The sequence below is a fragment of the Ochlerotatus camptorhynchus genome, unplaced genomic scaffold (genome assembly GCF_037179485.1).
Source record: "Ochlerotatus camptorhynchus isolate MF236.1 unplaced genomic scaffold, CSIRO-AGI_Acam_v1.1 ptg001143l, whole genome shotgun sequence".
Lineage (NCBI taxonomy): Eukaryota > Metazoa > Arthropoda > Insecta > Diptera > Culicidae > Ochlerotatus > Ochlerotatus camptorhynchus.
The window spans coordinates 121,092-144,408 of NW_027041522.1; the positions used below are offsets into that span (position 1 = coordinate 121,092).

At 38.4% G+C, this 23,317-nt stretch overlaps 1 protein-coding gene across 1 annotated transcript in view; it reads right to left on the reverse strand.

Annotated features, from left to right (window-relative positions):
- LOC135716161 (protein spaetzle 5-like) overlaps positions 1 to 23,317 on the reverse strand; it is a 69,829-nt gene that overhangs the window by 14,868 nt on the left and 31,644 nt on the right. Inside the window, exons 2-3 of the mRNA XM_065238920.1 lie at positions 597 to 898; positions 316 to 509 (exon numbers count right to left, since the gene is read on the reverse strand). Coding sequence (XP_065094992.1) covers positions 316 to 509; positions 597 to 635 — 233 coding nt within the window. The 5' untranslated portion in view covers positions 636 to 898. The remainder of the gene's footprint in view (positions 1 to 315; positions 510 to 596; positions 899 to 23,317) is intronic.

Here is a 23,317-nt window from a genome sequence, read left to right on the forward strand (position 1 = left end):
AGTTAGGAAACCTCAGTTGCGCAAAGCTCGTGAAATAAGTCAGGAGATGCTCAAATCAAATGCACACGAAGACAACTACGCTAATTATAAAATGTTGATTACTTTCCGTTACTTTTGGATTACATAAACAAACAAACAAAAACTCATAAGCCGTTCGTAACCCGTCGTCACTAGGTCGAATTCCTCCACGTGATGTCAAGAACTAATGAGTCATGGTATCACGTCTCGTCCCAACAATGAATCATCAACATTCTGTCTCTGAATGGAACGCATCACTCGATGACATTGCCAAAATTTAAAATCAAATTTACTCACGCTGGATATTCTAGATTCTGCTCACAAAACGTTTTACCCGGGGAAGCACACTTCGGCATCATTCCGGGTTGAGCCGGAACAAAAGTGCACGGTGCCTGTCCGTAGAGACCACACTGTTTTTGAGTTTGGTGCTGTTGCTGCTGCTGCTGCTGCTGCTGTGGGGGTGAAGCCGATATCAGCTGAAGCACGCAAAGCTATTTAAATTAAATTAGATTAATAAGAAATTGTTTTGAAATCGCCTCATTCATCTGTCAGTCATAAAAAAACGAGCATAAGCTTACAAGTGCCGCCGTTATGCTGCTACTGTCGGTGATCATCATACTTAATTCGCGTGCCGGTCGCACGATCTCTCTCAGCTATCCCGGAACAGTTGATTCAAGTGAAACAGTTCACACTGTAATGGATCGAATTCTTGCCAGATTCCAGCGGGTTAGATATCTCGTTGATTGATCCTGCTTTCAGATTAACAAATTGCAAACATGTAGCACAAACAGCTGATGATACGTATTCTCCCGTAGTCTCATGCTTTGAAGATGATGATACCTAATGAGCGCTTATATCTTGCGTTGTGAACACGTGCCGGCTGGGAATGCATAAAAAAGAGATGGGCAACAAAAATAAATTAGTTTATGAATAACAACAAAATGATAACTGTAAAATGAAAAATTTAGATCAGGCTCGCATTTCTCTAATATTTTTATACGCACGCAGGCGGAATAATTGTGAGGCATATTAATATTTAGACTAGCATGAAAAGTGGAATATGTACATACATTTAGTCAAATGCAAAAAATCGAATACAGGTATACCTCGATATAACGTAACTGTCACTTTTGACTTTCTTCGCCGATTTCTCGCAAACGATCATTCAAACAAGCAAAGTAATAAAATTATCGGACAGGTGAGATATTCTCCCTTATGTATATTGGTAATATTAATGTGTATGATTAAATTTTTATTAACGAGATATTGACAATGGAAGTCAAAAATTACAGCTTCTTTATATCGAGGTATACCTGTACGAACAACCAGTTGAGTGAAAGTTGCACATTACGGCGCACAGTGGGACGAAATCAATAGTGGGACATTTGCGACGAAACTGTTGAGTGTAGCACTTTGATCTCTTCTAAAATGTTTCTTATATTTTTAAATACTTTATTGCGGTGGTGATTTTGTTTTTTTTTTGCTTAAGATGGGAATACACTAAGATAAAAAAAAATAACTTTTTTATGTCTTGTTGAAATTGATGATTATCTATGGAAACATTGTAGATGACGTGATTTTAAGGAATTTTGTCGAAGACGTTAATATTCCTTCTCTCAAGTGGACGAAGTTATAGGGTGAAAATTGAATACTAACGGTAGTACCCCCTTAAAAACCGTTTATTTTGCCATAACTTTTTAGTTTGAATTTTACAATTTTTTCGATGTTCTACAAAGTTGTAAGTGCTTTAAAATTGAATATTTTTGCTGCAAAAAACAAATCGCTATCTCTTTGTTTTAAGGATTTAAGTCCCTTTTTATAATTTTCTGACGCTATTTGTAAGGGGGTGTATCTTGCATGGTAGAAGATATTAGCAGCTAATCTCAACGTTATTTTGTTCGGCATCTTCTAGTTTACTGTTACATATACAATTCATTTATTTTATCATACTATTTTATCTATATTGTATTTAATGTTTTGATATATTTCATTTCTCCACTACATATATTTTCATTATATAAATAAATACTGGGTTGGGAGGGAGCATCAGGGGTTCATTTGACCTGGAACTGGACGATGGAGTGGTATGAAAACCGGAGTCTAGGAGGGAATAAACACTATCATTTTCTTTATCCTACCGATTCGATTGTGGTGGTGTGAATTCTACTTCAACAGTTTCAGTGATATTGACGCGCCCTTCTTTACAAACTATCCTGTAGGAAGCTTAATAAGTATTGCGAATTGTGTTATTCGATTTGTTGGATCGTATCGTTGGAAGGAGATTCTTAAATTCCCGTGGATTTCGTGTAAGTGTCTCTGCTTACGGGTCCGCACCTCCGTTTTTGGCCCTTCATACAGCGATATTGTGAATTCAGATCGGTAGCTCAAATTGATCTTGCTATTAAGTGGAGCTGCATACAAGACAAGATCTTTGAAGGGATGGTGGCTACCTTAAAGGGCGAACACGAAATTATTGCGACACGTTCAACAGGGCATAACTTTTTTACCCTTGGGTAAAAGTCAACCAAATTTTGCACACTTTCTCATTGATGTGTATTGTGTACATGCTGTCAAACTCGAAGTCGTGTTTTTCGATTCAACGAAAATGGAGGTGAACCAACGCGAGTTGAGAGAACAAATTCTTTCCAAACACCTGGAATTTCCTGACCTGTCGCACCGGCAGTTGGGAAAAATGTTGAACATTCACCATTCAACCGTCTCCAGAGTGTTGAAGCGGTTCCAGGAGCGGTTGACGTTCACGGCAAAGGAGCTGGAAGAAAACCGGGACCGGAGAACAAAAAGACGGAGGGAAAGGTGAAGCGGATGATTAAAGCAAATCCCAACGTCTCAAGCCGTGATTTGGCTAAAAAGATCGGCATGTCGCAGAGCTACGTCCAGAATGCAAAGAAGAGAGCTGGACTACATACATACAAGGTACAGAACTTCCCAAACCACGATGAGCGGCAACAATCGACGGCTAAAACTCGGGCACGGAAGCTCTACGAGAAGATGCTGACAAAATATGGCTGCTGTGTGATGGACGACGAAGCGTATATAAAAGCCGATTTTAAGCAAATTCCGGGGTTGGAGTTTTTCACCGGCAAGAGCAAGTTCGATGTGGACGACCAATTTAAGAAGAAGAAAATGTCGAAGTTCGCCTCCAAATATCTCATTTGGCAAGCCATCTGCTCTTGCGGACTGAGGAGTGAGCCTTTCGTGACAAAGGGCACAGTAAATGGCGAGATCTACAAATCTGAGTGCCTCGAGAAGCGCCTTTTGCCGTTCTTGCAGCAGCACGACGAAGCTCCGCTATTTTGGCCAGATTTGGCATCATGCCACTATTCTAAAAGTGTCCTGGAGTGGTATGAGGCCAATTCTGTCCATTTTGTTCCAAAGGACATGAATCCGCCAAACTGTCCGGAGCTGCGCCCGGTGGAACAGTACTGGGCAATAATGAAGCGGGAACTTTGGAAGAGCAAGAAGCCAGTCAAAGACGAGAAGGACATGTTAAGAAAATGAAAAAAAAAAAACTGAGAAACTGGTACCGGATGACACTGTAAAGACTTTGATTGAGCGAAAATGCGTTCAATTTTACACTCAAGGCTCCATCGATTAACTTTTCTTTTGATTTTTGAAGTAAATATATGTATAAAACTACCCTAAAATTTTGGTTTGATTCTAAACATTATAAGAAAATTGGCATGACATTTTCGGTGTCGCAATAATTTCGTGTTCGCCCTTTACATATATACAAAACATTTATTATTTAGATTTACTCTGGAATACCTATTGAATTCCCCCCAAAAGTTTTGTCCGACTTCTCTGGAAGTCAACTTTGTTACAAATTTAGTGTTTTTAACTACTCCAGGAAGTGTCATCAGACATCTCCAGATTTTTTTTTTTTTCGTAATTTGCTCGATTTCCTATGACCTTTCTTCTAAGTTCTTCCTGAAGTTTCTTCTGATTTTCTTTAAAAGATTCTTCATGCATCCCTCGGATTTTTTTTTCCCTCCGGAAAATTCTTTCAACTTATCCTGATAGCTTATTTTGTTTATTCCCCTAAAAGAATCTGAAGGCCACTCCTGAAAATTTATTCTAATTTTCTTGGAATGTGTTACGTTTAAGTTTAGAATATGATAATAAGACACACTTTATGTCGAGCAACAACAAACTGCTTAAACCCACGCGAGCGTGTACAAATAACATTGGCCACAAGGGTCCGCGTGGCTTGAAAACGAACGAGAGCAGAAAATTGGATTGCAACACGAGAATGTATACACGAGCAGCAAGTAGTCTTCCGGTCATCTCTCACCAGGCCAGTGGCAAGGCCTATACCAACAGCAGTGTTTGACAGTAGACAGCATGTCCCGGGCTCAAATCGTTTATTTTGCTGTACTGGGCTCGCTGTCACGGTATGACATGTTGCCTACGCGCCTGCCACTGGGCTGTCTCTCACCAACAAAAGTGTATTAGTGAAAACCATCAGACGAGTGGCTGCTGGACCGTCGGACAACGAAGTCGTCGCGGAGAGTGCGGTGCTGTTTGATCCTGAGCATCGTCAGTGGATTTCGGTTGAATTCAACGCCTAGAAAATTCGGGCACCAAAGTGAAGGACTTGCCACTGACGAGCCGCACAGCATAGGACCGAGGGAGAAAAACGGACGATCGAGACAAAAAGACGATTGGAGGTTAGTAAAACACTTTCCGCTTACGGGAGAGCAATCCTGACTAAAGCTGTTTCAAGTAGCACCACACTGGAGGAAGCAGGTCGAAGCACCGTCGAAACGACCGAAGGATTGCGAGCGCATTAGAGCCGACCTAGGAGTGGATTTTCCCTGCTGCGTCACGGCATCGCAGAGCTGGGAGTCGGCCATTGGGCACAAAAAAAGCCTTCCCAAGGAAGTAGGTCCTCCCAGATGTTGACGTTGTCCACGAAGGTTGACCTAGTGGCGCCTCAGGGCTTTTTTTAAATTTAATTGCAGCTTCGAACCCTTCCAAATCGTGCAAGCCAATCCGGACAGTCTGCGATTCTTCATCGCGTCGACGGCATCGATTTCGACTCTCAACGAGCAGTGCGGTGGCAGCAAAGGCAGCGAAGCGCAACCCGCACGCATACAACAACGAGCCAGCATTCTTCTAGGTGGCCCCATCGAGTCGGGTAACCGAACGAATCTCGGGCCTATTTCATCCGTGGCCGATTGGCACATCAGGCCGACGAGTCCCTCGTATGCCCATGTGGAGCATTGTTCAACACTAGTAGGACGTGTCGGGTGCGTGTGTAGTGTCCCAGCGTGACTGGAATCGAGCGGTGGTAAGGGTGCACCCAGCCGAAACAGTGAGTAGGAAAAGAAGAGAATCGTGCAGTTGAAAGAAGAAGAAAACTTGAACCAGAAGGTAGAACAGTTTGAGGAATTAGGCAAAAGAGGAATAGGCAAGGGAAAGATGGAAGGGAGGAATAAATGTACCTAAAATGATAAGCCCGTTCTTGATTTCGTTGGTGCACATTCCTCCAGTGTTTGCGTTCTAGCCCATTTATAGGTAGTCTGCTCTACCATTAAATTAACAGTGCAACAAATGATCACCTCAACTTTATTTCACTTTTCCGTGTAAGCTTGTTCCAGTTTTATTGGGATGTTTTTTTACGACTGCCACCGAGTCCTGCAACTTCTCCTGGAAGTTATTTCTGATTTTTGTATACATGATCTAGAAGTTTCTTGTCATTGGCAAATTCTAACGGTTTACCGCAAAAGCTCCTTCCGAGTTTGGCCGAGCATGCACAAAACAGGAGGGACTTCTGATATTAATCAAAATACATATATAGAGGTGCCAGTCATGTTTTGTACTGTCAGGTATTCTATTTTGTAGTCTGTGTGAGGGAAAACACAAATCTAGTGTCATCACAATACATGGCATGTTGAGAGATTGAGCTCGTCAGAGAGAATTTTCTCTTTTTCAAATTTCAATTTTTTGGCTCCCTGGGGACTGGTAGTAAAGCGGGTAAAAATGTATGGGAAAAATGAATGATTTCTTTAGGATGTCATCTACTTTTTTGATCTAAATATGCATGAAAAGCGTATTATATCCACTTTTACAAATTTCTATATGGGTATTTTATATTACTTGCTACCAATGGAATAGCGCCACCTGTGTGGAAAATAACCATGACTTAATCGTTAATTTAGACTTGAATTGCTGTTCCTGGGTTTAGAAACAATTGCAAGATCTCAGAACTGTTTTTTTTTATCTGGGGACCTTCGTTTATCCTATGCAAAGTATAAAATTGTTATAACAATATATTTCGGGTTCGCCAGCTGAAGTTCTAACATAGAGGTAACTCTAAGACCAGAAGGTCCCGAATAATCGTGCTCAACTTTTTGGCTCAGCTCTGTTACTCAATTCGGTCCCAAGCTAATCGATGCAACCCTCGAAACATAGGAAAATCCACGACCCCCTCATTTTATCTGTCAAACTTTCATAGCGAATCAAAACAAACATAGTGTAGTACTAGAATTGCGACTAGAATAGGGTACCGTTAATCGATTTGCTTGGGACCAATAGGCTAGTCAAGTAGTGAGCCAATTTAAAAGCGTTAGTTTCCACCGGTTGGTTCTAATCTTGATGTTCTAAATGCTCATCAAAATCTTGTGCGATGTTTCGATATATAGTACGAATGCATGGTGATTCGTTTAATTTTATTACGTACATCGTGCTCTTTTGCTGTACGAATCTATTTTATATATGCAAGTGTTACTACTACCTAAAGTTACAAAAAATTAAACAGCACTTCTCAGTGCTAAATATTACTGATACATTTTCGACAATGCTTTGTTCGTATTCCTATTCAATTCTTGTTTGGACCCTACCCAAGGTTATCCTGTTTGGACATCGATGTGAAAAATTCCTCTTTGATCCTTCGGATTATTATAGTAATCTGCTTAAAAGCCGATTAGGAGAAACTTTCTTCTGCCGCCAAGGCGCCTAAATGCAACAGAAAACGATAATCTCTTGATCCCCCTGCTCATTAAGTTCATTGAGCAATCAATTTCATATGCTCACGGATGATGACAATGATTCATCATCCACGCAAAATTCGAATGAAATTTTCTGAGTTAATGCCACGAAGGAAAAGGTCCCCTCTATTATGGTAACCACTTCCGATTTCCATGGTCTTCACACGGAAATTTTGAGCTTCGTAAAATTCAAGTTTTCACTCCAAATTGGCCATCGCCCCCAGTGGTTGAAAAGTCCATTTTGACGCTCTTAATGAATAGCACCATGGAGAGTGGATTTAGAGTTTTGACGTCTTCAGCAAAGTTGATGAGTATGACATGTTTCATCTTTTGACGTCATGGGTTTTGTGATTAATCCCCCTAAAAGTGAAATGAAACATTTATTTTTTCACAATGTCGAGATAAATGGTTGACGTCTTCAGCAAAGTTGTAGCAAAAATGGTTACAAACAACTTTGTTGAAGACATAAAAGTTGTTAACTTCACTTAAATCGATATAGAGAGCGTTGTTTGAGGACGGACCCCCCAAAAACACGTTTTTCATCAAAACACATATTTTCTTTAATTTTAGGTCTTCACTATGTTCAACAAAGTTGATTTGTATACTAAAGTACACATCTTTCTAGAACACACTATACCTGCATAATTTTAATAGGTTGAGCTATTGATAAATTTTCTTCTATTTTCTACATATTTTGGGCTTGCGTACTTTTCTTAGGTGCAAGAAGGTGCAGATGAAGTCAAATGCATCTAAAACTACATTAAAAGAGTTTTCAAATGGTGGTAAACTTGTCCGTCCACGACCGTCTGCTGGAGAGTTGTGATCAGGCATGGAAAATCATTTGCATTCATTTCGTGCATTCATTTACATTCATTTGCCTCTAACTTTTTTCATCAACAGCATTCCGCAAAATAATGTGCATAGCTTTTGTAGGTTTTGTTAATAGCTACAACTTTTGTTAAAAAGTCAAATCCGTATCTCTGATGCACGACGAACTAGAGCGAACAGAAGCCACTACTGTTTTTCAATATTTTACATTCACTGAAAAACAGTAACAAGTTCTGTCCACTCTAGTTCGTGATGCATAAGGGATACAGATTTGAGTTATGAGCAAAAGTTGTAGTTAATAACAATACCTACAAAAGCTCTTTACATTATTTTGCAGAATGCTGTTGATGAAAAAAGTTAAAGGTAAATGAATGTAAATGAATGAATGAAATGAAATTAAATGATTTTCCATGCCTGGTTGTGATCAGAACAAACACCCGTTTATAGGCTTTATAGAAGGCATGTAAACATCAAGGAGATACTGCGTTTTATACCGCGTAATAAATTCGTTTCGATAGTAACCGGCTCCATAAACAAAGTTCCTACTTCTCAGAGCTTATAAAATTCAAGAACTGCACATTTTCTTTTTAAACGGTTCCCAGAAGGCAAAACTGAAGCATCAAGAATGAAAAAATCTGTCAAACTCAGTTAAAATTGTGAGTCGATAAATGTTTTTCCATAGTGCTCATCACTGTTTTTCATCAAGCGTGAAGCAATTGTGAAAGAAGATGAAAGAACGTAAGATAAAGAACTGCGGAAGCCAAGCAAAGAAGAGAGAAACTAATTCTGCCAAAGAAACCAGACAGCAGAGGAAGCTACGAGAGCAGGACTTTGAAGTAAAATGGTAGGGCTTAATTTCTTTTAAATTTTTCAATTCATCGTTAGATCACAACAAGTGCGAATGATCTTTTTTTTTATTCTTGATTCAATTTAAGTTGAAATTGATAAGCTCTTGTCACTCTGGTAAAAAACGAGTGGAGGCCGATCATCAAAATTCAACTGCGTGCATGAGAAGGTACTCCAGTGTTATGCCATAAATGTGAATATTATGCCGGATGTGGCTGCACATGTCGGAAAACCCGTGAAAACGATGTGCGACTTTTTTCAAAAGCTCTGGACCAAACATGCTCGTGCATGGTTGTCAAGTGTCACACCGAGTATTTCTAGTTCACGCTTCTTTGCCCCGTAACGTGGGTAGATCACCTTTTCGTGGTACGTTACGGGATGTAAGATCTGCCACCGATTACTAGTCCCGACTACTTCAAACTAGGGGAATAGGATTTTTCAGTAATTAAAGGAACACATCTTAGTCCTTGTTACGTTGTATGCCTTGTTGATAGTGATAAGTCCTCGGGTTGCCTGGACCGAAGATGATCTTGAAACAAGGAAAAAAATGAGTTAGTTAGTCTTCATCTATGTGATTCCTAATCTTCTATTCGTTGTTCCCTAGTTTGAAGTGGTTAAGACTAGGGTTCTGATGCATGGTCATTATCGGTGTCATTCCTTAATTTTGTTGCTAAGGAATCCAATTTTGACTGACAAAGTGGCGCGCCTTTGGAGGGTGATTCAACACTCCGAAGGGTATAAAGAGCAGGACCTTTCAATTAGAGTCGGATCCTTGCGATAAATGCGAGAATGACAACTGTAAAACAATCGAATAGGGTTGACTACCCCATTTCCGGCCTATTAAGCACAACCCGCACGTAGTATTTCTTAATCTAGCGCAGTTTTGCACCAAACGGAATTTTATTATTACTGATGGCTTCCAAATGTATTTACCTTTCCGTACGTACCGTAAGATTTGATAAAGAGAAACCAATTGTTGAGATATTTTCAAAAGTCTAACACTGCTTCTTGACGCCAAACTCGGCCTACGGATTCTAAACTCGGCAAAACGCATTGAAACCAGGGGATGGATATGGCTGTCATATCGCTTAAGTTTGCTGCGTACCGAACATCTGCAACGTTGTCAGCGGTACCATGATATGTTTTGTTGGTTTGATGTTGAGTACGTGTATTCAGCTATATGTCAAACCCCTGATTGAAACCCCATTGAAACGCCAATGAATTCACTTCGGCCTATCGGATGAAGACAAAAATTGATTCGGTCGGAGCGCTTCTTTTGTTTTTGAGAATAATGGGTGCAAACCTTCATATCACGCGTTCTCATTGACTTCGTTTGGTAGCTTATTAACTAAAGTATCGTACCAAACGCATAATTGACTTGTTAACTCTGAAATCATGGATTTATTTGAAGTTTTCTGCTCGATAGGTCCAAAATGGGCGATTAGGCCGAAGTAGTTCTCTACCCTACTTCATCATTTCTCAATATTGATGGAGTAATACGACATGCACTAAACTAAAGAAACGGGCTATACTACAATAGATCAAAGTACTGGTCGCAGTGGTGTTAGGTCCCGAACAGAGGAAAAAAACGCCGTTCACGCTTCCGGAAAACGTTTCGAACTTGCTTCCGTCTACTTCTGAAAATGCGAAAAGTGTGGCAGGACGGAAGGTTGTTCCTTTCGAAGAATGTTGTGAAACAACGTAGAGAAAGAAAACTGCAGAGGTTCGGAATAGATACCAGCTTAATATTCCAGAGTGAAATACACATATTCTACACATGGTGTAAAAAAAGCCTATTAGAACTGAATGTAAAAAAAAATGCAACTTAATATCATTTAGCAGAAAAAGAACACCATCAAACATTTCAATTGCATTAGGAAATCAGAATGTAGAAAAATGTGAAAGAGTCAGGGATTTAGGGATTATCTTAGACTCCAAACTAACTTTCATAGACCATTACAATACAATTATTCACAGGGCAAATAACATGCTAGGCTTTATCAAGCGCTTTTGCTATAACTTTCAGGACCCATACACAATTAAAACACTATATATTGCCTATGTGAGGTCAATACTGGAATATTGCAGCATTGTATGGTCTCCATTTTCAATCACGCACGAAGAAAGATTAGAATCAGTACAAAAGCAATTTCTATTATATGCCCTTCGTAAATTAGGTTGGACATCATTTCCTCTTCCATCATATGAAGCACGCTGCATGCTTATAAACATACAAACATTAAAAGAGCGTCGTGAATATGCAATGGTTTCGTTTGTAAACGATATCGTTTCGCAGCGCATTAACTCAGCAGAACTTTTATCAAAATTAAATTTTTATGTACCTACTCGACAACTCAGAAATCGAAATTTATTTGCCATAACCCATCATCGCACAAATTATGCAAAATTTGGGCCATTAAATCGCATGATGGCGTCTTACAATCAATACTGCGAAACCATTGACTTTTCAATGTCTCGGCATAAACTAAAACAATATTTTAACTCCATACGGAATCATAACTCGTAGGAAGTAAAAATATAATAGCTGACAATATATTTTTTAATATTCTTAAGAAAAACAAATTTGTATATGTATTTGTACTAGTCTACATCGGTTGATGAAATAAATAAATAAATAAATAAATAAATGAGCTAGCATTTGCGACACAAATGAAGATGAGAGAATCATGTGAGAAAGAGGTGGCGGATATCCAGAAAAACGTTTATCACGCAAGTCATACAGATGAAAATAAGTTGGTTCATTCTTTGATGAATTCCTTGAGCAACCCTATACCCGAATACACAGATCTACAAGCTTTGGCTTTGTTAATCGACACCAACCTATCGAACCTGGTATTACTTGCCAGCTACTATTCATAAAGTATTGCATGGATCAGCCGTGATTGAACATTTCCTTGTTCCAATCGGTCAGCTTTCTGAGGAAGCACAGGAGGCAAGGAACAAGGATTGGAAGAGGTACATGTATTTAACCAAAATAACAACCAATAAATTAATAAAACTTTTATTTAATAGATACCGAGAGTTCAATACCCGCAAGCAATCAAGATAGCTTACAAATCGTGATCTATTGAACTGGCTCCTAGTATCATCAGATCCATTGATTACTAGCATTCGTGGATGGCCTAAAAAGCACGAGAAGCCATTGTCGAGCGATGCTAAACAGCTGCTAGCACAAGAAGCTAAAGTAAACGATGATGATGATATTAACGGTTATGATTATGATAATAATATTGTTAATTAAATACAATACAAAATATTGACAACAAAAATGCAAAACCAATCGAACAAAAAGAATTTAATCAAGAAAAATATGTGGGTATGTTGTAGTTGATTATCTTTTTAATACTGGTTATATCATAAAACAGAGTAAAGATATGGAATGGATACTTGTTTTGATCACAACTATCCAGCAGACGGTCGTGGACGGACAAGTTTACCACCATTTGAAAGCTCTTTTAATGTAGCTTTAGATGCATTTGACTTCATCGCAAGACCAAAATATGTAGAAAATAGAAGAAAAATTATCAATAACTCAACCTATTAAAATTATGCAGGTATGTGTATTTTAGTATACCAATCAACTTTGTTGAACATAGTGAAGACCTAAAACTAAAGAAAATATGTGTTTTGATGAAAACGCTCTCTATCTCGATTTGAGTGAAATTTACGACTTTTATGTCTTCAGCAAAGTTGTTTGTAACCATTTTTGCTACAACTTTGCTCATGACGTCAACCATTTATCTCGACATTGTGAAAAAATAAATGTTTCATTTCACTTTTAGGGGAATTAATCACAAAACCCATGACTTCAAAAGATGAAGCATGTCATACTCATCATCTTTGCTGAAGACGTCATGACTCGAAATCTACTCTCCATGGTGCTATTAATTAAGAGCGTCAAAATGGACTTTTCAACCACTGTGCTTCGGTGAGTTCAGACAATACAACATTTTTACTGTTTTGGAATACTGAAAGAGCCAAAAATCCCCAAGGCAGTCCCTTCTATATATCAGTCGCGAGTTCTCAAATACATATATAGTGCATGATATTATCGATGGGACCTCCCTTAGCTCAGTCGGTAAAGGCGAAGCTACAAAGCAAGACCATGCTGGAGGTGGCTGGGTTCAATTCCCGGTCCGGTCTAGGAATTTTTCGGGTTGGAAAATATCTCGACTTCCCTGGGCATAGAGTATGATTGTACTTGCCACACAATTATACTAATGCAGAAATGGTACAGACATCGAAAGCTCTCAATTAATAACTTTGGAAGTGCATCTAGAACACTAAGTTGAGAGCACGCAATAAGCTAATATGCGATATGTAATAAGCTTGAAATGCAAAGAAGAAGAAGAAGCATGGGACTTCGCAAATCTCTACGGATTCAAAAAAAAGTGAGACATCGCACAATACTTTGTCTGTAGAACATCAAGATCAGAACTCCAAGTTGATTTGGAGAATCGAAAATAACGTTTTTACACAAATTTATATAACAAAGGATGTTATGAGGTCCCAGTAGAGAGACCAAGTAAAACTTCATTGAGCATTTAGAACTTCAAAATCTTTTTTCAAAGATGTATTGCCTCAGATATGCTGTAAGATTTCCAAGTAGGATGAATTCATATTACAGCTTGTCTTAATCTTAAAGCGCAGCTCTTCGCACATTCTCCACAGATTAACTGTCAAATTTTCAATATGCTACAAAACCAGCTGTGGTTGATTCAACTGTGCAAACTATCATGAATCAATCAATTTTCTCAACTGAAAGTGCACATTGTGTAAACAAACAACATTCCTGTCTAAACTCCACAACATGTTCTCCTACACGTAAACAAAACGATGATCACGTTCAACAACTGCCCCGCTACCTACCACACAGTATGGTAAACAATAACAACAAAAAACATCAACGCCAAAGGCCTTGCACTTCTGCTATCGGCCAACCTGCGCAAGAGTGCAACGATCTCGTAAACCATGAGCCGTGCATGTTACGAATCTTTACTTCTTGCAAGCTCCCGCAATTAAACGAAACAAAACCTTTCCCGTCTAACCTTAAACGAATAACCCTCGGCCAGACCCGGCGAACGCCACGCGGAAAGAAAGGTGAATCAGAATTAACCTCTCACGATTTATTGACACCGAGGAAACAGTTTCCGTTTTCGATCTCTGTCTCCCACCACCTCATTGCATCCAGCGGGTGCTGAATTTAATCGGTCTTTAATCGGTAGATTTCACTTTTTCACTCTTAAACGCTTCGTTCGCTCATAAACAACACATGTGTACGTTCGTTATCTTCCACGCATAATGGCTCGCACCTTGCATCACCTTCACATCGCGCTTGCCAATTAAGATCGAAACCAACCCTGAAGACATAATCGATCGATTTGAGGAAATCTACCTATGTTGACCTCGTAACAACGATGCATTGCAGGCGACGCGACGGTGGGGTTTTACAACTGTGAGAAATCCTACCTACCTACGTACTTTTTTCACTACCGTGTTATACAATTAATTAACTGTCTTCTTCAGTTCCTTATGGTTTGCGGCACTCGTTGCAAAAGCACCCAGTTTGAAACTGCTACCAAAATCAAAACGAAGCCTCATTAGTCATTCAGCGGCCGTAATCTACTGCACTGATCGACAATTGCAAATAAATTTGCGTGTCACCTGGTGCATTTGTTTTATGAATTTATGAATGAATATTGAAGAGACTGCGGCGCAATTTTCCATGGAGTGGAATGGTCTGCGGTTGAGTAGCACGACTTCAAAATATCGAAACATCGTCATAGGTAATTGAAATGGAGATTTCAATGAGTGCGTTTGCAACAATAAGAGACGAACCTGAAAAGCCTGTTGAAATATGATACATGGTGTTGCTGTGGATAAATCACATGAGCATGCGTGGTGCACTTTTACAAGAGTTAGTTATCAAACAGTTGATGTTGTTTAGTTTACTGTGACTGATAGTAATATAAAAAATGCACTGAAGTTGTTCGCAACTATTTATCATTTTATGACAGCAACGTGTGAAAAAGCAATGAAATTATGAACAAATAGTTTGGTTTTCCCATATTAATTACCATACAAACTTTTGATTGTGCTAAATCAGTTGTCAACTAAATGAGTTCCATTTTTAGGTATAGTGCGATAATTTATTAACTAGAGAAGGTTCAGAAGAGAATAGTTGATATTTCCGCTAGAGTATGGCAGTGTGAAAATTTAACAGAAGCTGAAATTGAGCGAAGGGCCATTAATGCTACAATACTAATCAAACAGCTCATACATTGATGGATGGGGGGATATGATTTATGTCCTCAAATCCACAGGCAAAAGAGTGCGCGTTTGACTTGCTCGTGTACTATCCTCTTCAGAACTTTCTCTAGCTAATAAATTATTGCAATAAAAGCTTCATGTTGATATAAGTATAGCATTTTTTTTCATCTTCTTCTTTTTCTAGTAAATGCGATGATCGATTCTCTTCGTCGATTTTCTCTTCTGTTAAGAACTCGCTAGATTTAACGTTTCTCGGTGCGTTTGCTGTTGCTTTTGATAGTCAATACAACCTGTTACAACTCTGCATTGAACAAATTCTAGAAAATTGTTTCGCTTAGCTGTAGCAATGCAAAGAGAAAATCGATGAAGAGAATCGATAATCGCGTATACGCCTTTATGCATCCTCACTGTCAAAATTATGTTTTCCTTTGCCTTTGTATGTTTTCCTTTTTTCTGTTGGGTACATTACCATGGGGAATTTATTTGATCTATTGTAGTAATTTTCCCCGGTTTTTTTGTTAACCTTATTAGGGTGAAAAACTACTATTAGAAGTAACCATCAACGCCTAACTTTAGGTATATTCCCAGCAAGGCATTATGTGTCGTATGAAACGCACTACCTTACTAGGAGATGAACACCATATTTCAACTTTACCCTTCTGTTAAGAAGTGCAGCACAGTTGCACAATAAATGTTCGGAGGTTTCTGTTTCCTCGTTACAAAACCGACAAATATCATCATCAGGGCTGTCATCTGACCACTCAATGCGCCCAATATACTGATTTTCTGAAGTATACAAAGTGAGAATCAAGCAAACACAAAGTTGGCGTGTTTTTCACCCTGTGCAAGTGAAAAGCAGCGGAGAAGAGAAGACAGGAACACACCCAGAGATAACGAAAGCTCAATGTGTAGCAATCGCTCCGACGGCTTCGACGTAAAGAGCACCACTCAGTGCAGGGGAAACACAGCAAATAGACAAAATTCTTCTTTGTTATGCCCTTCTACATCTTTTATGCATGCAGTCATGGTAAGCAAAGTCTGCAAAGAATTCAAATAAGACATTAGCGCTTGTTGTATTATATTCGCTTCCTGCGCCGCACGGAGTGTACCACTCATTGTGTGGATCACTTTCTCACAGATTAGTTGGAAAAGAGTGTGCAAAGTAAATGGAAGAACCACACACTCTTTGCCGAGTGTTGTGAGATGCATGCACAAAGTTGCTTTGCTAACGCTCTGAGATGCTTTCCAGCCCTGATCATCATCAACTTTTTTAACTAGGTTTAGATGATATTTTGCTGGACAGTGCCCTGTAATTAGTCCTATGTAAGTACATAGGTCTTTCTTTGAGAGGCTAGGGAGTTTTTGTGTGTTTGGTTCATTTGGCATCACAAACTTTCTTGATTGTCGGGCTGTGGCAGTATTATTCCAATTACAATCTATCATCATCTTTTCCCAGTTCCTTAATTCCATCTTGATGGAGCTTGGAGAGACCCCACAGAATGGTTCAGGTCCTAGAAATTGTTTAGATGATCCTTGTCTGGCTAGTTCATCAGCCTTTTCGTTACCTTATACTCCACAGTGTCCTGGCATCCAGTAGAGATTTACTGTATTGTTATTAGACAACTGTTGAAGTAACTGAATGCATTCCCATACTAATTTGGAAGTACATGTAAATGATTTTAATGCATTCAAAGCTGCTTGGCTATCAGAAAAGATGCATAGATTTGCATGTTTATATTTTCACTTTAAACACACAATAGTGCATTCTAATATGGCTTGAATTTCAGCCTGAAAAACGGTTGGCCATCCACCCATGGAAACTGAAATATTAACACCAGGACCTGTCACACCAGCTCCCACTTTATCATTTTGTTTTGATCCATCAGTAAAGAATACAACTGATCCTGGACGGATTTGTGGTCCTCCCGCACTCCAGAGAGAGCGGTCTGGTTGTACCACATTGAACAGTCGACTAAAATTGAATTTTGTCTCCATCCAATCATTACTGACTGTAACTAATGGATTGATTCGAATTAGTTTTAATATATGTAAGTGTCCCTTAATGTTCCCTTCAAACAAGGTTTTAGTTCGCTTAAGTCTTAGTGCGCTCTTTTCAGCATCTAATTGCACAAATTGGTGTAGTGGAAGAAGATTTAGTATCGCATCTAAGGCTTTCGTAGGTGTGCTACGCATCGCACCTGTTGTAGATACCGTAGCCAGTCTTTGCAACTTTTCTAGTTTGTTGATTGCACACTTTTCCTTAGTTTTTGGCCACCATACTAATGAGGCATATGTAACTCTGGGTTGTATTATAGCCGTGTATATCCAATGGATCATTGCTGGCCTCAGTACCCGTTTATTTCCGAAGGTTCTTTTACTTATCCATAGTGCGTTTGTTGCTTTACCTATGATTTGGTTTAAGTGTTGGTTCCAGTTAAGTTTATAATCAATTGTCATTCTTAGATATTTGACTTCAGGTGAAAGTTTCATTGATGTCCTTCCATGTGCAGACCAGTTATTTTTAGTTTTCTTCTTTTTGTGAACGGGATAATACGTGTTTTTGAGGATTTATGCTCAATCCTTCTGACTTGCACCATGCAATGGTGTAATTTATGGCTTGTTGCATCCTGTTTGTAATGACATCATCATATTTTCCCCGAACAATTATTACAATATCATCTGCAAACTCAATTATTTCAAAACCCTGTGATTCTAGATTTGTTAGTAAATCGTCTACTACTAATGACCGCAGAAGTGGAGACAAAACACCCCCTTGTGGGCATCCTTTAACAGCTCTTACTGAAATAGATGAGCTACCCAACAAACAATTTTAGTTGCAGACTAGTTTATATAGGCAAAAATTTGCTGATACAGCCAATTTTTGGCTGTATAAGCTAATCTGCATCTAAAATTGTTAGTTGGGTACCGAGCTCAGCCGAAATTTCACGTTTTTCGCCATTGACTTCTCGACGCAAGATCTCACTTATTCAACCTAGCTAGTGTAACCGTGTAAAATCGATTTGTTTATTATTTTCAACCACGAAATCAGCTGTCAAAGTGTTCACCTTGACAGCGGTTTGTTTTTTTTTTATTTTCAACCAGTAAAACGCATGTATTAGTGAAACTGCTCACTAATACTAACGGTGATAGAGAACTCTATAGAAGTGTGTGATGCGTTGTCAAACGCTCCCTCAATATCGAGAAATGTTGCAAGCAAAATTTATTTTACTTCAAACGATTTTTCTATTTTTGAAACAATTGTGTGTAACGCTGTTATAGTCGATTTTCCTGATTGATAAGCAAACTGATGGCTGCTCAAAGGATTACTTTTCAAAATTTTTGATGTTATGTGTTGATCTATAAGCTTTCCACGATTTTTAGCATTACGGATGATAAGCTTATTGGTCTAAACAAGTCATATCTTTTTTGTTAGCTTTCGGAATAAATACAACACGTACTTTTTGCCATGATGACGGTATATACAGGGTGGCCAGACCTACCGATTTATCGGTAGTCCTACCGATTTTCGGGATGCCTACCTATTCAGAGACAAAAGGATAAAAACTACCGATTTTTCACTTTTCCTATCGAGAATCACAGATTTTTAGTAGTCTTGAAAAATGTTCGATTCCTATTAATTAGTAATATTGATTTCGACACTTTTAATGTAGAAATATTCAGAGGGCGGAGATAATGAGTCAAATGAACTGTCAAAATCTCAGCCAATCAAACATTCCCATAAGATTTTTTCCGAGGATTTCTTATTCTTACTAGATTAAATTTGAGAATATTGCAATCGAACAGAAATTCAATCACCTTCATGTTTCGCGTGCTTCTCAAATTCAACTAGTTTTTGGATTCAAAAACAATATTCTAACTTTATTGATTAATTGATCTTAGTTGGTAAATTAATGGCACATGTGCAAAATTTTGTGATGCACTCAATTATTATTTTTCACGTAAATCGAATCACAAATAAAAGTCAGGTGAAATGCTGGTTGCGAGATAATTTAGGTACAAATCCCTGCTGCCAAATTGTATTTTGTTTTCTCCGCCCATCTTTCCCTCTGAGTATTTCTAGTTTAAGGGGAAGCTCACCGCTCCGAAAAAAATAATTACGTTTTGATTTTTCTAAAAATATTGGAAAAATATATCAAAATTCTAAGAAAATCACATATTTTTTAATTTTTCAAAGAAAATTCACGTGCAAAAACATTTTTTACTCAAAAAACCACAAAACATCAACTTTTCGGTTTTTCTGAGAGTCCAATTTTTTTCATGATGGGATAGAAAAAAATTTTTTGCATGTAATTTTTGACAAAAGTCTTAGGAAGAAACTGATTTTCTTGGATTTTTGATAATTTTTCCCAATATTTTTAGAAAAATAAAAACGTACCGAAAATATTTTTTTTATTTTTGGGCCGGTGAGCTTCCCCTTAATAACAGAAGAACTGAAGGACAGTGTATTGTTCTGGAGCAGAGTCCTACCCTCCCCCCCCCCTACCCGCGCTCACAAAGGTTTAAAGTATCAGGAAAGCCTTCATAAGACGGCCTACCAATAACTACCAATAAAGGTTTGAGATGCTACCGATAGTGAAAAAAATAATCTGGCCACCCTGGGTATATACTAGGGTGTCCCAAAATTGCCCTATGTCTGGAAATCTGGGGGATCACCCTCCAAATGATAGCTAAGGGTGTTACAAACAAACTTTTGTATGGCGGCAACTCTTGGAAATGTTGTTTAGAGGTCGCCTGACGATATTTTTGAAAAAAAGTCCATTTTTCATAGCTATTATCCAATAAATGTTTTTAGTTCTTTAAATTTCAGTGAAATTTCACCCTTTTATATTTTTCGCAGATTACCAAGGGTCAAAACTTTAAGAGAAAAAATTGCTACGGCATGTTCTGTGTCCAATTTGTTAGGTACAATTTTTCAAATTCTCTAAAATGATGTTTTTTGTTGTACATCACTGTATTCAATTATCAAAAGTGGGTATCAAACATAGCGCTATTATCAATCAAATGCAGCAGAAATATGGGAAATTTTATAAGCAAAAACTTAGCCGAAGACACTTTAACCTCATTTTTAACTGTTAAAAATTTATTTGTGATTTACTGTGGAAAGAATAGTTCAGAATTTCAATACTTGCAGTATGTCTACCAGCAAATCAAACTATCATTGAAATCGATAAATACAAATCACCTACTTTGTTGCAAATCACTTGATAACATTTGTTTCGAAGTTTCTAGAATTCAATAGGAGGATATATGAGCGGAGAGGGATCACACAATTTATTTGTTTCCATTTGATTGCCGTAGCAAGCTGAACTAAAAAAGAAAATCATGTCACCAAAAACCAAACTCAAGTCGGATCTCATCACCGGTATTGCGAGGAAGCATTTGCCCAGAAACCGTTTGACATCAGAGTTGGACATCATCTGGTACTTTCTATTCAAGCATGAAACCCAACAACTTTCAATCGGACAAAGCATTCAAGTTGTGGCTTGGTAATCTGCGAAAAATATAAAAGGGTGAGATTTCACTGAAATTTAAAGAACTAAAAATATTTATTGGATAATAGCTATGAAAAATGAACTTTTTTTCAAAAATCTCGTCGGGGCGACATCTAAACAACATTTCCCAGAGTTGCCGCCATACAAAAGTTTGTTTGTAACACCCTTAGCTATCATTTGGAGGGTGAGCCCCCAGATTTCCAGACATAGTGCAATTTTGGGACACCCTAGTATATACCCAAGCATAAGACTTGCTTTAAACATATTAGTAAGAGATGAAGTAAGTATCCCATTATTTACTTTTTTTATATCTTTATTAAGGAGACTTTCAGCCCTGGGCTGGTTCGTCTCCGGCATTTCTTTATTTTTTTTTTTATTTTTTTGAAGAAAGGCAAGAAATCCACTATGGCCCATTCTACCTTAGAACTAGTAAACATTTCATCAGCTATGCTTCTTCCATCATATGTAGATGTTAATAAACCAGCATTGGACCTATTTATGTTAGATTCATCATGAGCATTTATCTTGGGTTTGATTTGATCAGTATTGTCCTGTAAGGTTGGTAAATTGTTTTTGCTTATAAGTGCTGAACATGGGAAATGTGTTTGCATCATTACTTCCAGTGTTTCAGTTCCATCGGAAGTAAAGCAATTGTTTTCCCTTTTGAGAGTTCCTAAACCATTTGAATGGTCTTTGGAAAGGACTTTTTGCAGTCTTGCAACTACAGGAGTGTTTTCAATGTTTTCACATGTATGCCTCCAGTCCATTCTTTTTGATCTTCTTATTTCTTTATTATATTCGATTAGGGCACTTCTATATTGATCCCATTATTGCATTGTATTTTTTGCTTTATGGAACAATTTTCGGGTTTTCTTTTTAAACTTTTGTAAGCCTTTGTTCCACCAAGATACGTCTCTATCATTTGAACGCTCAGTAACTGGACAACTAGCATAAAATGCCTACTTTGACTATATTTTTAGTATTACTTCTGCGTGAAGTGAACGATTTACATAGTTGAAGATGCTAATTTCAAATAACAGACTAAAGTGGTAATTTTTATACGATAGATGAGAAGGAGATAGATTCTCATGTTATTTGAAATTAGCATCTTCAACTATGTAAATCGACTTCACGCAGAAGTAATACTAAACATATAGTCAAAGTACATAACTCTGGATGGGAGCATACTATCAATTACTGTCATTGGTCGAAAGGTACAGTAGCAGCACCTACCCCACCCGTGTCCCCTCAAGATCGTCAAGTCGACGATGACAGGAGCACATACCGTGGTAGGGGTAACAATAGCTGCAATTTCCAAACCTACGACTGGATGCCTTCCTTCAAATAACAACTGGAGTGCGGTAAAATTGCGGAAGAACTGTTTCAAACACATCGTTGGTACTTGAGCGGTCGGTGATCATCTCTTTTTGCCAGTGGTGGCGGGGGGAGGGGGACACCCCTCACCATCCCTCTCCAAAGGGGGAGTTTGGTAAAGAGAGATGATAAAACCGATTTGTACCTTCCTTAAAAGTTGTCGTAGCTCGCTGTATACTCTCTATATGCAATTTTCACATTGCCGTACTCTAAACGGAACTATCAATTCTATACTTTCATCTCCTTCTCATCTAAAGCTCGATTCAAAGTAAATCTGGACGCACGGTTTAATACATCACCGCGCCCCTGGTGGTTGGAACAAAAAACGTTTGACAGGCATTTGTTGATGTTTCATTGACGAAGAAATTGGTGAAAAGTTTTTCTCGATTGATCGATGCATCCCGAAATTACGGATCATGGAACTTGAGAATAGAAAATTAATTGTGCACAAATATCTAGAGAACCCTTCGTGGTCTGCTTCAAAAATTGCAAAAGTGTTAAAATTCCCAAAGTCAACGGTGAGTCTTGTAATTAAACGTAACAAGGATACTCTGAGTGTGGACAGAGTACAGCGCATCTATCATACAAGTGGCACTAGGGACAAAGAGCTGAGGACAAAGGTGTTGAGGTACGTGATTTGGCAAAGAAATAGGATTCAGACTTTTCCACCGTGCGTAACATCCTTTCAAGAGAAGGATATAAGTCTTTTTGTGCCAGTGAACATCCGAATCGCTCCCTGAAACAAAATTTAGTGGCCAAAAAGCGAGCACGATTACTATACGAACGAGTTTTGACGAAATTTGATGGCTGTATTTTAATGGACGACGAAACATATGTCAAAATGGATTATAAACAAATCCCCGGACGAAAATTTTACCAGGAAACGGGTCATGGGGATGTACCTTCCAGGTATAAATTTGTTTTTGCTGATAAGTTTGCTCGGAAACTAATGATTTGGCAAGGAATCTGCAGTTGTGGCCTTAAAACCAAGGTTTTCATCACATCTCACACAATGACGTCGAAGGTTTACATAAAAGAGTGTCTGAAAAAGCGGATTTTACCCTTCATTTGGCATCACAAGACCAACGTTATGTTTTGGCCGGATCTAGCCAGCTGCCGCTACTCTAAGGAGGTACTAGAATGGCATGCTGCAAACAATGTTAATTTTGTCGCCAAAGAGATTAATCCTCCGAATTGCCCTGAGTTCAGACCGATCGAAAAATATTGGGCAATTGTCAAACGAAAACTTCGAGGATGCGTTAAGAAGTGACAAATGCACAACAAATGCGTTTAAAGTGTCACCAGCGACTGTGCAGATCATGATGACATCGATCACAAGTAAAGTGCGTCAGTTCGTTCGGAACGGTGAAATGTAATAACTTGTTATCGTTTGAAAGCTGAATAAATATGCTTTTGTTTGACGTTTTGATCAACCGT